Below are 15,810 nucleotides of genomic sequence, written 5' to 3'. Positions count from 1 at the left end.
CAGGGATGGCGAAGCCTGGTGGGCTGCTGTCTATGGGGTTGCACAGAGTCGGACACGACTGAAGCGACTTAGCAGCAGCAGTAGCAAGACAAATAAAAATCAGTATTCTTTGTAGGAACATAAGAGAACCCAGTCCTTTCAACATATCATTCACAATTTCTGGGATGCTTTCCAAAATTTTTAGGCATATAAAAAGGAGAAAATGTAATCCATACTCAAGAGAAAAGACAGTTAATTATGACTTACCCCCAAGATAACCAAAATGTTTGAATTAGCAGACAATGATTTTAAAGTCAGTTCAGACACTCAGCTGTGTCCGTTCTTTGTGACCCCATGGACTGCAACACACCAGGCTTCTCTGTCCATCACCAACTCCAGGAGCTGGCTCAAACTCATGTCCATCAAGTCGGTGATGCCATCCAACCATCTCATACCCTGTTGTCCCCTTGTCTTCCCGCCTTCAATCTTTCCCAGCATCAGGGTCTTTTCCAATGAGTCAGTTCTTCACATTAGGTGGCCAAAGTATTGGAGCTTCAGTTTCAGCATCAGTCTTGCTAATGAATATTTAGGATTGGTTTCCTTTAGGATGGACCAGTTGGATCTCCTTGCAGTCCAAGGGATTCTCAAGAGTCTTCTCCAACACCACAGTTCTAAAGCACAGTTCTTCAGCACTTAGCTTTCTTTATGGTCCAACTCTCACATCCATACACAACTACTGGAAAAACCACAGCTTTGACTAGATGAACCTTTGTTGGCAAAGTAATATCTCTGGTGTTAATATGCTGTCTAGGTTGGTCATAGCTTTTCTTCCAAGGAGCAAGGGTCTTTTAACTTCATGGCTGCAGTCACCATCTGCAGTGATTTTGGAGCCCAAGAAAATAAAGTCTGTCACCATTTCCAATGTTTCCCCATCTATTTGCCATGAAGTGATGGGACTGGATGCCATGACCTTATTTTTCTGAATGTTGAGTTTTAAGCCAGATGTTTAACTCTCCTCTTTCACTTTCATCAAGAGGCTCTTTAGTTCTTCTCTGCTTTCTGCCATAAGGGTGGTGTCATCTGCATATCTGAGGTTATTGATATTTCTCCTGGCAATCTTGATTCCAGCTTGTGTTTCATCCAGCCCAGCATTTCTCATGATGTACTCTGCATAATCAGTTAAATAAGCAGGGTGACAATACACAGCCTTGATGTACTCCTTTCCCTATTTGGAACCAGTCTCTTTTTCCGTGTCTGGTTCTAACTGTTGCTCTTTGAACTGCACACAGATTTCTCAGGAGGCAGGTAAGGTGGTCTGGTATTCCCATCTTTAAAAATTTTTCACAGTTTGATCCACGCCATCAAAGGCTTTGGTGTAGTCAATAAAACAGAAGTAGAATGTTTTTCTGGAATTCTTTTGCTTTTTCTATGATCCAAAAGATATTGGCAATTTGATTGCTGGTGCCTCTGCCTTTTGTAAATCCAGTCTGAACATCCGGAAGTTCTTGGTTCATGTACTATTCAAGCCTAGCTTAGAGAATTTTGAGCATTATTTTGCTAGCATGTGAAATGAGTGCAATTGTGTGGTACTTTGAGCATTCTTTGGCATTGCTTTTCTTTGTGATTGGAATGAAAACTGTCCTTTTCCTGTCTTGTGGCCACTGCTGAGTTTTCCAAATTTGCTGGCACATTGAGTGCAGCACATTAATAGCATCCTCTTTCAGGATTTGAAATAGTTCAGCTGGAATTCCATCACCTCCACTAGCTTTGTTCGTAGAGATGCTTCCTAAATCCCACTTGACTTCCTGTTCCAGGATGTCTGGCTCAAGGTGAGTGATCACACCATCGTGGTTATCTGGGTCATGAAGATCTTTTTTGTACAATTCTTCTGTGTATTCTTCACCTCTTATTAATATCTTCTGCTTCTGCTTAGGTCCATACGTTTTCTGTCCTTTGTTGTGCCCATCTTTGGATGAAACGTTCCCTTGGTCTCTGTATTTTTTTGGAAGAGATCTCTCGTTTTTCCCATTCTATTGTTTTCCTCTATTTCTTTGCACTGATTACTTAGGAAGGCTTTCTTATCTCTCTTTGATATTCTTTGGAACTCTGCATTTAGATAGATTTATCTTTCCTTTTCTCCTTTGCCTTTCACTTCTCTTCTTTTGTCACCTATTTATAAGGCCTCGTCAGACAACCAGCTAATATAAGTATGTTAATTAAGTATGCTAATATAAGGAAGTTAAGGAAAATGTGCTCATAATGAATGAATGATTTTTCAGTAACATATAGAAACTATAAAAATTAGAGACTTCAGAACTGAAAAAAAAAAATCTAAAATAAAAATGCCCACCGAATAGTCTTAACAACAGATCGGAGATGACAGAAGAATCAAAGAACTTGAAAACAGATCAATAGAACAGACAAAATTACATAGTGGTGACGGTTGGAAAATTTCTTGAATATATGAAAAACCACTGATTCCTGCCCTTTAAAGTGGGTGAATTTTACGGTAGCTGATTATATCTCAATTCTTAAAAAGGGAAAGACTATCAGAATGCTGCCTAAAGACATACATTTTAAACATAAAGGCACCAGCTGGAAGGTTCAAGAGGGAGGGGACACATGTACACCTGTGGCTGATTCATGTTGATGTATGGCAGAAACCAGCACAGTATGGTAAAGCAATTATCCTCCAGTTAAAAATAAAATGTAAAAAATAAATATAAAGGCACTGATAGATTGAAAATATATAGATATAAAAAATATACCATGCAAATTATAGATATAAGGCTTTGTTGTTGTAAGCTGCTAAATTGTTTCTGACTCTGCCCATGGGATTTCCCAGGCAAGAATACTGGAATGGATTGCCATTTCCTTCTCCAGGGGATCTTCCTGACCCAGGGATCAAACCCACATCTTCTGCATTAGCAAGAGGATTCTTTACCGCTGAGCCAGCAGCGAAGACCCAAATACAAGGCAAGAGTCCCTATATTAATAGTAGATAAGGTACAGGTCAATAAAAAGAGTATTACTAGAGATAAAAGGGGACAATTCATAATGATGAAAGGGTCAATTCACCAGGAGGCTATAACAACCATGTTTGTAACTGTCTGATAATAAAGTTTCCAATATGCACAGAATTAAAGGGGAAAAGAGACAAATCCATAATCAAAGCTGGAGATTGTAATACTCTCAGCAATTAAGAGAACAATAGAGCTCCCCCAAATCAGGAAAGACATAGAAGATTTGATTAACACTCTTGGCCACCTTTATCTAATTGATATTTGTAGAGCACTCCACAAAACACCCGCAAAACACCTATTCTTTTTGAGGGCACGTGAAACATTCACCAAGAGAGCCCACATGCTGGGCCATAAAACAAGTCTCCATAAAGGAGTGAACTCATACAGAGTATGTTCTCTGGTCACAAACTGAATTAAACTGTAAATCAGTAACAGTAAAATATTCATTCAAACCCCAAATATTTGCCAAAAATGAGTTGTGATAAAGCCTCTTCCTGCTCAGTAATCGCTACTCACTCCCCTTGGTGACTGAAGCAAATAAAGACTCTTGATTCCTCCATTTGCCCTCCAGACATCTATAGCATGGCCCCAGCCTGTCTTTTTAGGGTTAGCATTGTTCCTCTCCATCAGTGGTTCTTAAACTTTAGGGTGATCACTGGGTTCATACTAAAATTCAGATCCCAGAGGTGAAACTCTAGAATTTGATGAAAAGAGGGCCCAAGAACATGCATTTTAAACCAAGGCAGTAGGAGACTGTGATGCCATTGGTTTGGGGCCAGGTTCATGTATTGAGAAACTGTTCTACATGTCCCTAAGATTCAGCTCAAATGGGTAGTTTTGTTCTTTCCAACACTATCCTAAGTTTCCCTGCTTTTCTCTCTGATCGTAGTGGGACCAGGTAAACTGGTGAAAGGGGGAGGGAGGGGAGGAATGTGGGCTTGGAACAGAGCTGGCTTGGAGTCTTGACTGTGCTATTATTTGCTGACCAGTCTTGAGCAAGTGACTTAACCTCTCTGAACCTCCGTTTTCTCAGTCAGAAAATGGAGATAGAATCACCTACTTCACAGTGTTGCGATGAGGGATAAATGGCACAGTCAGCATCTAAAACCTGGTACACCTCAGAAACTGGTCTAGGCACAAGAAAGTCCTCTGTTCTAGAGGTTCTTTCCAGTCTCTCTGCGCTGACACCTCTTCTCTCATTCCAGCTGCCCCGTCTCTCACACACTCTTGTTTCCCTCTACCTCTGGCTATATAAATTCTTGCTTTCATTCTTGCCACACACATTGGATTATAAACTCCTTGAGTGCAGGAATAGCCATTCAGTGGAATTATGGATTAGTGGCTCACACTGCAGGGGGTGGGGGGGGAACATACTTCATATTTTATTTTCTGAATACAAAAAGAAATGTGTAACATTTGACAATTTATGCCCCTACCTTCCGCCTTTCATTATTACTGACCTTAAGACACTGCTTGTATGCAGTTCCCTCAAAAAGTGGAGAGTCAGCAAAAAGAATTGCAGCAGTAGAAACTGATCCCTTGAGTACAAAATGAAGCAGGCAGGGCAAAGAATAACAGAGTTTTACCAAGAGAATGCACTGGTCATAACAAACACCCTCTTCTAATAACACAAGAGACAACTCTACATATGGATACACCAGATGGTCAATACCGAAATCAGATTGATTTTTTTTTTTTTTTTTTTTGCAGCCAAAGATAGAGAAGCTCTCTACAGTCAGCAAAAACAAGACTGGGAGCTGACAGTGGCTCAGATCATGAACTCCTTATTGCAAAATTCAGACTTAAATTGAAGAAAGTAGGGAAAACCACTAGGCCATTCAGGTATGATCTAAATCAAATCCCTTATGATTATACAGTGAAAGTGACAAATAGGTTCAAGGGATTAAATCTGATAGACAGAGTGCCTGAAGAACTATGGATGAAGGTTTGTAACATTGTGCAGGAGGGGGTGACCAAAACCATCCTCAAGAAAAACAAATGTAAGAAGGCAAAAAGTTTCTCTGAGGAGGACTTACAAACAGCTGAGAAAAGAAGAGTAGTGAAAGGCAAAGGAGAAAGGGAAAAATTTGCTCAACAGAAGGCAGAGTTCCAAAGAATAGCAAGGAGAGATTAGAAAGCCTTCTTCAGTGAACAGTGCAAAGAAACAGAGGAAGACAACAGAATGGGAAAGACTAGAGATATCTTCAAGGAGTTTGAATAAGCTCAGGGAGTTGGTAATGGACAGGGAAGCCTGGTATGTTGCAGACCGTGGGGATGTAAAGAGTCGGACACTACTGAGTGCCTGGACTGAACTGAACTTCAAGAAAACTAGAGATACCAAGGGAACATTTCATGCAAAGATGGGCACAATAAAGGACAGAAACAGCAAGGCCCTAACAGAAGCAAAAGATATTAAGATGAGGCGGCAAGAATACACAAAAGAACTGTACAAAAAATGTCTTAATGACCTGGATAACTATGATAGTGTGGTCACTCACCTATCACTTAGAGCCAGAAATCCTGGAATGCGAAGTCAAGTGGGCCTTAGGAAGCATCACTACAAATAAAGCTAGTAGAGGTGATGGAATTCCAGCTGAACTATTTCAAATCCTGAAAGAGGATACTATTAATGTGCTGCACTCAATATGCCAGCAAATTTGGAAAACTCAGCAGTGGCCACAAGACAGGAAAAGGACAGTTTTCATTCCAATCACAAAGAAAGGCAATGCCAAAGAATGCTCAGACTACCACACAATTGCACTCATTTCACACACTAGCAAAATAATGCTCAAAATTCTCCATGCTAGGCTTGAACAGTACATGAACCAAGAACTTCCAGATGTTCAGACTGGATTTACAAAAGGCAGAGGCACCAGCAATCAAACTGCCAATATCTTTTGGATCATAGAAAAAGCAAGAGAATTCCAGAAAAGCATTCTACTTCTGTTTTATTGACTACACCAAAGCCTTTGACTCTGTGGATCGCAACAAACTGTGGAAAATTTTTAAAGAGATGGGAATATCTTACCTGCCTCCTGAGAAATCTGTATGCAGGTCAAAGAGCAATAGTTAGAACCAGACATGGAACAACAGACTGGTTCCAAATTGGAAAAGGAGTACATCAAGGCTATATATTGTTATCCTGCTTATTTAACTTATATGCAGAGTACATCATGAGAAATATTGGGCTGGATGAAACACAAGATGGAATCAAGACTGCCGGGAGAAATATCAACAATCTCAGATATGCAGATGATACCACCCTAATGGCAAAAAGCAAAGAGGAACTAAAGAGCCTTTTGATGAAAGTGAAAGGGGAGAGTGAAAAAGCTGGCTTAAAATTCAACATTGAAAAACAAAGATCATGGCATCTGGTCCCATCACTTCATGGCAAATAGATGGGGAAAAAGTGAAAACAGTGGCAGATTTTATTTTCTTGGACTCCAAAACCACTGTGGATGGTGACTGCAGTCAAGAAATTAAAAGATGCTTGCTCCTTGGAAGAAAAGCTATGACAAACCTAGACAGTGTATTAAAAAACAGAGACATTGCTGACAAAAGTTCATATAGTCAAAACTATGGTTTTTCCAGTAGTCGTGTATGGATATGAGAACTGACCCATAAAGAAGGCTGAGTGCCAAAGAATTGATGATTTCGAACTGTGGTGCTGAAGCAGACCCTTGCAAGTTCCTTGGATAGCAAGAAGATAGAGATCAAGCCAGTCAAGCCTAAAGGAAATCAACTCTAAATTTTTGTAGAAAGGACTGATGCTGAAGCTGAAGCTCCAACACTTTGGCCACCTGATGCCAAGAGTGGACTCATTGGAAAAGATGCTGATGCTGGGAAAGATTGAAGGCAGGGGGAGAAGGGGAGGACAGAGGGTGAGATGGTTGGATGGCATCACCGACTCAGTGGACATGAGTTTGAGCAAACTGCAGGAAATTGTGAAGGACAGGGAATCCTGTGGGGCTGTCCATGGGGTTGCAAAGAGTTGGACATGACTTAGGGGCTGAACAACAAAAGAAATTGATTCCAGTATTTTCCAAAGTGGACATGTGAGAATATTAATAGAAGATGTTCTTCAGAATGTTAGAAGGCATTAGGCAAAACAAATCAAAATATGTAATGAAAATAAGGGGACTTTCTCTGATCAAATACATGTGAGAACAGTTGTATTAAACAAACTGAAACTGGAGTCTTGAGTTTGCAGGACTTGTCAGAGACTTTAGCACGCTATTGTGTGTGTGAATCTATAAAAGGTAGGCTGTAGATGTATTCTGGGAAATGCTGATTTATATAACACATCTCATTTCTACTTAAAGCAATGCAGAGAGGAAAATAGGTTTTGGAGGCAGGGAAGGGCCATGGTGGTATGTATATTTATCCTTCATTTACCATTTGGTAGGTATGGTTGATGTGCAGGTTGAAATGGTAGCGTAGGTCCTGGAAGATGTTCTCCAAGGTCAGCTGGTGGCCATTCCGTGCACGGATCACTGTGTAGGGGGGATGGACAGTCATCTGGATAGATCTCACCTTGGGGATGCAGGTCACATCAGGTGGTTTGATGTTAGCTAGAAAAGGGAGAGAGAAAAAAGAAATGAAACAGTTGGAATCAGCCAGAAGTGTCTGAGAGGCTGCCATGGACCTTGGGAAATGATTGCTTCCCACCCCTTCCCACCCCAACCCCAGCCATGCTTCTGAAAGCATCATCTAAATTAACAGGTGAGAAGAGAAGCGATTGGTGCTTGGGTGTAAGGCTGGCAAAGGGGTAACCAAGGGTGGTAGGAAGAGCCCAGGGAGAGGGTCCCGGCCCCCTTAGGCTGATCATACCCCCCTCCACACACTCCCAGTCTACTGGCAATGAGAGTTTTGGGGAGTGATGTTTCAACTATGCATCCTGAATTTCCAGTATCATTGATGTAGCCTCAAAGGCAAGGCCTAAGACTTCAATTTCTCTCAAGATGAATTTTCCAAATAACCAAATGACCTTTCCTGGTTTATAGAACCTTTTGTAAATTTGATGAATGCGTGGGCGGCTGTGATGGGTGCACTAAGCGCGGCTGAAAGGAGTTACCCCACGTCCGAGGTCCGGGCAGAAGCCTGGAGGACCCCATGCCTGAAGGGTGGCGGCCAAGAGGAGTTACCCCATGTCCGAGGTCAGGGGCAGTGGCCGACAGTGCCAGGCTGCGGCAGTGCAGGAACGCCGAGAGGAGCTACCCCGCATCTGAGGTCAGGGGCCATGGCCGGGAGGAGCTACCCTGCGTCCAAGGCCAAGGGCGGAGCCGGGAGCAGCCAGCCCACGTCCAAGGAGTCCCACGTTGAAGGTCAGGAAGGGTGGCGGTGAGGAGATACCCCTCGTCCAAGGTAAGGAGCAGCCGTGAAGAGATACCCCATGCCCAAGGTAAGAGAAACCCAAGTAAGATGGTAGGTGTTGCAAGAGGGCATCAGAGGGCAGACACTCTGAAACCATACTCACAGAAAACTAGTCAATCTAATCACACTAGGACCACAGCCTTGTCTAACTCAATGAAACCAAGCCATGCCTGTGGGGCAACCCAAGACCAGCGGGTCATGGTGGAGAGGTCTGACAGAATGTGGTCCACTGGAGAAGGGAATGGCAAACCACTTCAGTATTCTTGCCTTGAGAACCCCATGAACAGTAGGAAAAGGCAAAATGATAGGATACTGAAAGAGGAACTCCCCAGGTCAGTAGGTGGCCAACACGCTACTGGAGATCAGTGGAGAAATAACTCCAGAAAGACTGTAGGGATGGAGCCAAAGCAAAAACAATACCCAGCTGTGGATGTGACTGGTGATAGAAGCAAGATCCGATGCTGTAAAGAGCAATATTGCATAGGAACCTGGAATCTCAGGTCCATGAATCAAGGCAAATTGGAAGTGGTCAAACAAGAGATGGCAAGAGTGAACGTCGACATTCTAGGAATCAGTGAACTGAAATGGACTGGAATGGGTGAATTTAACTCAGATGACAATTATATCTACTACTGCAGGCAGGAATCCCTCAGAAGAAATGGAGTAGCCATCATGGTCAACAAAAGAGTTCAAAATGCAGTACTTGGATGCAATCTCAAAAACGACAGAATGATCTCTATTCATTTCCAAGGCAAACCATTCAATATCACAGTTATCCAAGTCTATGCCCCAACCAGTAACGCTGAAGCAGCTGAAGTTGAACGGTTCTATGAAGACCTACAAGACCTTTTAGAACTAACACCCATAAAAGATGTCCTTTTCATTATAGGGGACTGGAATGCAAAAGTAGGAAGTCAAGAAACACCTGGAGTAACAGGCAAATTTGGCCTTGGAATGCGGAATGAAGCAGGGCAAAGACTAATAGAGTGTTGCCAAGAAAATGCACTGGTCATAGCAAACACCCTCTTCCAAGAACACAAGAGAAGACTCTACACATGGACATCACCAGATGGTCAACACCGAAACCAGACTGATTATATTCTTTGCAGCCAAAGATGGAGAAGCTCTATACAGTCAGCAAAAACAGGACCAGGAGCTGACTGTGGCTCAGATCATGAACTCCTTATTGCCAAATTCAGACTTAAATTGAAGAAAGTAGGGAAACCGCTAGACCATTCAAGTATAATCTAAATCAAATCCCTTATGATTATACAGTGGAAGAGAGAAATAGATTTAAGGGTCTAGATCTGATAGATAGAGTGCCTGATAAACTATGGAATGAGGTTCATGGCATTGTACAGGAGACAGGGATCAAGACCATCCCCATGGAAAAGAAATGCAAAAAAGCAAAATGGCTGTCTGGGGAGGCCTTACAAATAGCTGTGAAAAGAAGAGAGGTGAAAAGCAAAGGAGAAAAGGAAAGATATAAGCATCTGAATGCAGAGTTCCAAAGAATAGCAAGAAGAGATAAGAAAGCCTTCCTCAGCGATCAATGCAAAGAAATAGAGGAAAACAACAGAATGGGAAAGACCAGAGATCTCTTCAAGAAAATTAGAGATACCAAGGGAATATTTCATGCAAAGATGGGCTCGATAAAGGACAGAAATGGTATGGACCTAACAGAAACAGAAGATATTAAGAAGAGGTGGCAAGAATACACAGAAGAACTGTACAAAAAAGATCTTCATGACCGAGATAATCATGATGGTGTGATCACTCACCTAGAGCCAGACATCCTGAAATGTGAAGTCAAGTGGGCCTTAGAAAGCACCACTATGAACAAAGCTAGTGGAGGTGGTGGAATTCCAGTTGAGCTATTTCAAATCCTGAAAGATGATGCTGTGAAAGTGCTGCACTCAATATGCCAGCAAATTTGGAAAACTCAGCAGTGGCCACAAGACTGGAAAAGGTCAGTTTTCATTCCAATCCCAAAGAAAGGCAATGCCAAAGAATGCTCAAACTACTGCACAATTGCACTCATCTCACACGCTAGTAAAGTAATGCTCAAAATTCTCCAAGCCAGGCTTTAGCAATATGTGAACCGTGAACTTCCTGATGTTCAAGCTGGTTTTAGAAAAGGCAGAGGAACCAGAGATCAAATGGCCAACATCTGCTGGATCATGGAAAAAGCAGGAGAGTTCCAGAAAAATATCTATTTCTGCTTTATTGACTATGCCAAAGCCTTTGACTGTGTGGATCACAATAAACTGTGGAAAATTCTTCAAGAGATGGGAATACCAGACCATCTGACCTGCCTCTTGAGAAATCTGTATGCAGGCCAGGAAGCAACAGTTAGAACTGGACATGGAACAACAGACTGGTTTCAAACAGGAAAAGCAGTCCGTCAAGGCTGTAATATTGTCACCCTGCTTATTTAACTTCTATGCAGAGTACATCATGAGAAATGCTGGACTGGAAGAAGCACAAGCTGGAATCAAGATTGCCAGGAGAAATATCAATAACCTCAGATATGCAGATGACGCCACCCTTATGGCAGAAAGTGAAGAGAAGCTAAAAAGCCTGTTGATGAAAGTGAAAGTGGAGAGTGAAAAAGTTGGCTTAAAGCTCAACATTCAGAAAATGAAGATCATGGCATCTGGTCTCATCACTTCATGGGAAATAGATGGGGAAACAGTGGAAACAGTGTCAGACTTTAATTTTTTGGGCTCCAAAATCACTGCAGATGGTGACTGCAGCCGTAAAATTAAAATACGCTTACTCCTTGGAAGAAAAGTTATGAGCAACCTAGATAGCATCTTGAAAAGCAGAGACATTACTTTGCCGACTAAGGTCCGTCTAGTCAAGGTTATGGTTTTTCCTGTGGTCATGTATGGATGTGAGAGTTGGACTGTGAAGAAGGCTGAGCGCCGAAGAATTGATGCTTTTGAACTGTGGTGTTGGAGAAGACTCTTGAGAGTCCCTTGGACTGCAAGGAGATCCAACCAGTCCATTGTGAAGGAGATCAACCCTGGGATTTCTTTGGAAGGAATGATGCTAAAGCTGAAACTCCAGTACTTTGGCCACCTCATGAGAAGAGTTGACTCATTGGAAAAGACTCTGATACTGGGAGGGATTGGGGGCAGGAGGAGAAGGGGACGACAGAGGATGAGATGGCTGGATGGCATCACTAACTCGATGGACGTGAGTCTGAGTGAACTCTGGGAGTTGGTGATGGACAGGGAGGCCTGGCGTGCTGCGGTTCATGGGGTCGTGAAGAGTCAGACACGACTGAGTGACTAAACTGAACTGATAGTTCTTTGCTCCTCCAAAATGTACATATACAAAAATCTTGCAAACAGTTTCAGGGATTCAGGTCTCCCCCTGATGCTAACTTATAAAAAGTCCTCAAGGGTCCATTGACCTCTGAGATTAAAATGATCTGCACTAAAAGAATGTTTGCTTCAGTTATTTATTAAAAAACAACAAAATCCTGATTCCTTCCAAAAGGGAAGTCAAGTAAAGTACCTCCGTAGAATGGATCATTTTTGTAGTTGTGAGATATCATGATGCGGAAAAGTATTTCATGACATGGGTAAATGTTCATGATACCATGACATGAAAAACAAACCACCAGAACAGAAAAGCGTAGACACAGCTGCTAGTAACTGCGGTTATGTTTAAGTGTTCAGATTATTTGGGCTTAGTTTTATTTTTCTTTGCATATTTCTATATTTTCCAAATTTCTTACAGTAACTATGCATTAATTGAATAAGCTGAGAGACAATATAAAATAACTTGCTGACTTTTATTTATTATTTTCTTAAAACACCATATGACTTTTAAGTCAGTTAGTGACCATCACCCGCTTAACTTGTGTGAGGAGTTTGGCCACTCATCCATTTATCCACCCATCCATCTAATCCTTCATCAGTTACGTATGGAGCATCTCCTGGAATACAATGGGTCCCACGCCCAGGCACGCCTTTATGAAGCTCACATTTCAATTCAGATGATATCCGTGCAAGCAAACGATAAAGACAGATTATGATCTGAGCTCTGAAGTCGGTGAACAGTTTATGGTGATGGAAAATAGCAGGTGATGGCCTGTATAGTACAAGGGAGTTGTTGGGGCTGTGGGGTGGGGATGTTCACTTAGGAGGTGATGTTGAAACTGAAACCATGACTGGGGATTGAAAAAGAGTCAAAGAAGGAGTAGGGGGATGGAGTTAGGAAGCCTTGGTTGCGCTCAAGTGGCAAGGTGAAGGTCCGCATACAAGAGGTCTAGAGATGAAGAAAGATGGAGAGCCACACAGGCGATGCTGTCCAGTCTGGAGTGTCTTCCCTAAAAGCCACATCCTTAACTGGCCCTGAGAGGCAGAGCCCTTCTGGACACTCCACCCCCTCCAGAGGGGAAAAGGCCATCCTCCCGCCTGCATCCCGTGCAACGAGGGGCCCCCACTCACTGTCCTGCAGTGGGCTGAAGCGGTTGGTCATCTTGGTGGCAGACCGGCCTGCCCCGTCAATGGCGGTGACCCGGGCGTAGTAGAGCTCAGTGAGGTTGCTTGTCTCCACGGTAAGGTTGCAGGATTTCCAGGTGATCCGCTGGCAGCCCTCCTTTTCCAACCACTCTCCCTCTCCATACCTGTGGGCAAGGGAAGGGCTGGAGCACACCTTTCATGAACAGGCTTGGCAGCCAGCCTGTGGTTTATTAATATTGATAATGATATCAAATATTTACTTAGCATGTGTGTCCTAGGCTTTTTATGCAGATAATCTGTTAGTCTTCAGACCAACCTCACAACAGCGTTGTGAGGTTCACACATTATTAATATCTTCCTTCCTTTTCAAGTCAGGAAGCTGGGGCTTAAGGAAGTAAAATTTGCCCAGGTGTTTTCATCATGCATGCAGGGAGACAGGATGTGAACTCAGACGGTTTGAGTTCATGTTCTGGGCACCACTAGGCCCATTTACAGGCCAGGGACCTGGGCCTCGGAGAGGGCAAGTGACTTGCCACGGGATGAAGTGGCAGGATCAGGAATGGAACCCAGGTTTGCCGATTCCTGAGCCCATGCTACCTCACCTCTCCTGCCTGGGAAGGGAGATGAGCGGGAATGGGGCTGAGTGGGGGCTGGAGGGGTGAACATGACTTTTTGTTGACTTGCGTGCATGCGTGCTAAGTTGCTTCAGTTGTGTCTGACTCTGTGCAGCTCTATAGACTGCAGCCTACCAGGCTTCCCTGTCCATGGGATTCTCCAGGCAAGAGTACTGGAGTGGGTTGCCACACCCTCCTCCAGGGGATCTTCCTGATTCAGGGATTGAACCCACGTCTCTTATGTCTCCTGCACTGGCAGGCGGGTTCTTTACCACTAGCGCCACCTGGCTGTTGACCTAGTCTTCCCCAAACAATAAAGCAATGATTGGGCGTTGGCTCTTTGCCAGGCACACATGCTAATGACTCATTTAACCCATCCAACAACCCTAGGAGGAAAGTATTATTGCTATCTTTACTTCATGGATGGGAAATGGAGGCTTGGTGCATTTATCTACCTGCCCAGGGTTATAGGACGAGGGGCTGGTGTTTGCCTCCAGAGCCCATACTTGTAACCATCATTTAAACCTCTCCCTGCAGAAGAAACATCAAGGAGCAAAGCCATGTCTTGGGGGAGAGTTGCTGACTGACACCAGTCTGGGTGCGAGGGAGGATGTGGGGACATATGGAAGAGGGGAGGGTTTTCTTTGGTTTCAGAGCAGAATCAAAGGGGTAATGTTGCTGGGGAGCCTACGTCTTATACTGGACGCTGTAGACGGTGTCGGGGGCACTCTCCAGCTTGCCGTCCCACGTCAGGATGTTTTCGAAGTTGCTGGACTGGAACTTCACGTGCTGAAGGAGATCTGAGGTGTCCTCAGTGATGTGAGCTGCCAGAAGTGGGAGCAGGGTGAGCAGATGGGTGCATAGACCCTGCGCTAGCCCCCTTTCGAGCTGCCCACCGAGGGAGTGAGCCAGCAACCACTTAGCAGGAGACTGTGCTAACCGACCCTCCTGCTCCCCTTCACTTCTTTTTTTTCCCCTTTTTATTGAGCTATGAGTCACATTCCATACAATTCACCACTTACGATCATACAGTTCTGTGGTCTTCTAAATATATTCACAAGGTAGTGTAGACCACTGCCACAGGTCTAGTTCTAGGACGTGTTCATTGCCCCCAAACAAATCCTGTATCCGTGAGCTGTCATTCCCAACCCTCCCCTCCTCCCAGCCCCAGGCAACCAATAAATAATCTACTTCCTGTCCCAATGACTTTGCCTATTTGGACATTTTCTATAAATGAAGTCATCCAGTTGGCCTTTTGTGTCTGGCTTCTTTCACTTGGCATCATGTTTTCAAGGCTCATCCATATTACATAGATTAGCACTTATTTCCTTCTTACTGCTGAATCGTATTCCATCGTGTGGACAGGTCACATTCTGTTTATCCTCCATCAGCTGCTGGGCATTGGGGTTGTTTCCACTTTTTGTCTATTTTGAGTAATGCTGCTGGTAGTGGTAGTGCACAAGTGTTTTAAGTGGACACAAGTTTTTGGTTTTCTTGGGTAGGAGTGGGATTTCTGGGTCATACGGTGATTCTACGTTGAACTTTTGAAGAGCAGCCAAACTGTTTTCCGGAGAAGTGACTGCACCATCTCACATTCCCATCAGCGATGTTTGACTGGGTGCGGTTATTTCACATCCTTGTCGACACTTGCTGTTGTGTTCACTCATTTCGCAGCACCATCTAAAATCAGTGTTCTCACCAAGGGAATATTTTAGAGGTTCTCAACTAATGTCTAAGAAGTAACTTTCCTAGAATCAGTAATTTCAAGCAAGGGCGGAGAAGATGTTTGTGAATCCCTGCCTCTCTGTCTGTGGGTCCAGTCCCTGCCCACCCACCACAGACCTGCTGAAGAGGGCAAAGGCGCCTTCCCCAGCTCCATGGGTTTCACAGGGGCAGGATACTGACTGAGGCCACGCACAGGTTCATGGGGTCGCAAAGAGCCAGACACGACTGAGCAACTGAACTGAACAGGCAGCGTGTCCTTGGGGAAGCTGTTTAAGCCATTAGGACTTCAATTTCTTCAGCTCTAAAATGGAAATAATTGGACCACAGCAGCAGCTGCCATGTCTGAAATGTACGTCAAGTGCCAGGCACTGGGCTAAGTCTCCTCATCAAGTCCTCCTGACCACCTGATGAGGCAGGTTTTGCCCATTTTATGGATGAGGAAAACTGAGGCTCAGAGAGGCAGGGTGCAATACTCGTCACAGTAGTTAGCCTGCTTTTGGGGGCAGATACAATGGGCCGAGGAAGGCGGAGCAAAGGCCAGAGCCCCAAGAAGAGGACCCAGGAGGAGGCATTGACCCTGAAGCAAATCTTCACTGTAAATGAGAGCCCTTGACTTAT

General features: G+C 43.8%; 1 protein-coding gene across 2 annotated transcripts in view; it reads right to left on the bottom strand.

Moving 5' to 3' along the window:
- The window catches only part of IL22RA1 (interleukin 22 receptor subunit alpha 1), a 28,834-nt gene that overhangs the window by 10,145 nt on the left and 2,879 nt on the right, over window positions 1-15,810 (bottom strand). Inside the window, exons 2-4 of one of the 2 annotated variants that reach the window (XM_004005119.6) lie at window positions 14,159-14,291; window positions 12,839-13,017; window positions 7,398-7,573 (exon numbers count right to left, since the gene is read on the bottom strand). In XM_004005119.6, coding sequence (XP_004005168.2) covers window positions 7,398-7,573; window positions 12,839-13,017; window positions 14,159-14,291 — 488 coding nt within the window. The remainder of the gene's footprint in view (window positions 1-7,397; window positions 7,574-12,838; window positions 13,018-14,158; window positions 14,292-15,810) is intronic. The other variant, XM_042244566.2, reaches the window with a different exon arrangement.

This window comes from Ovis aries, chromosome 2 (assembly GCF_016772045.2).
Source record: "Ovis aries strain OAR_USU_Benz2616 breed Rambouillet chromosome 2, ARS-UI_Ramb_v3.0, whole genome shotgun sequence".
Classification (NCBI taxonomy): domain Eukaryota; kingdom Metazoa; phylum Chordata; class Mammalia; order Artiodactyla; family Bovidae; genus Ovis; species Ovis aries.
This window is presented reverse-complemented; position numbering and strand designations above follow the sequence as displayed.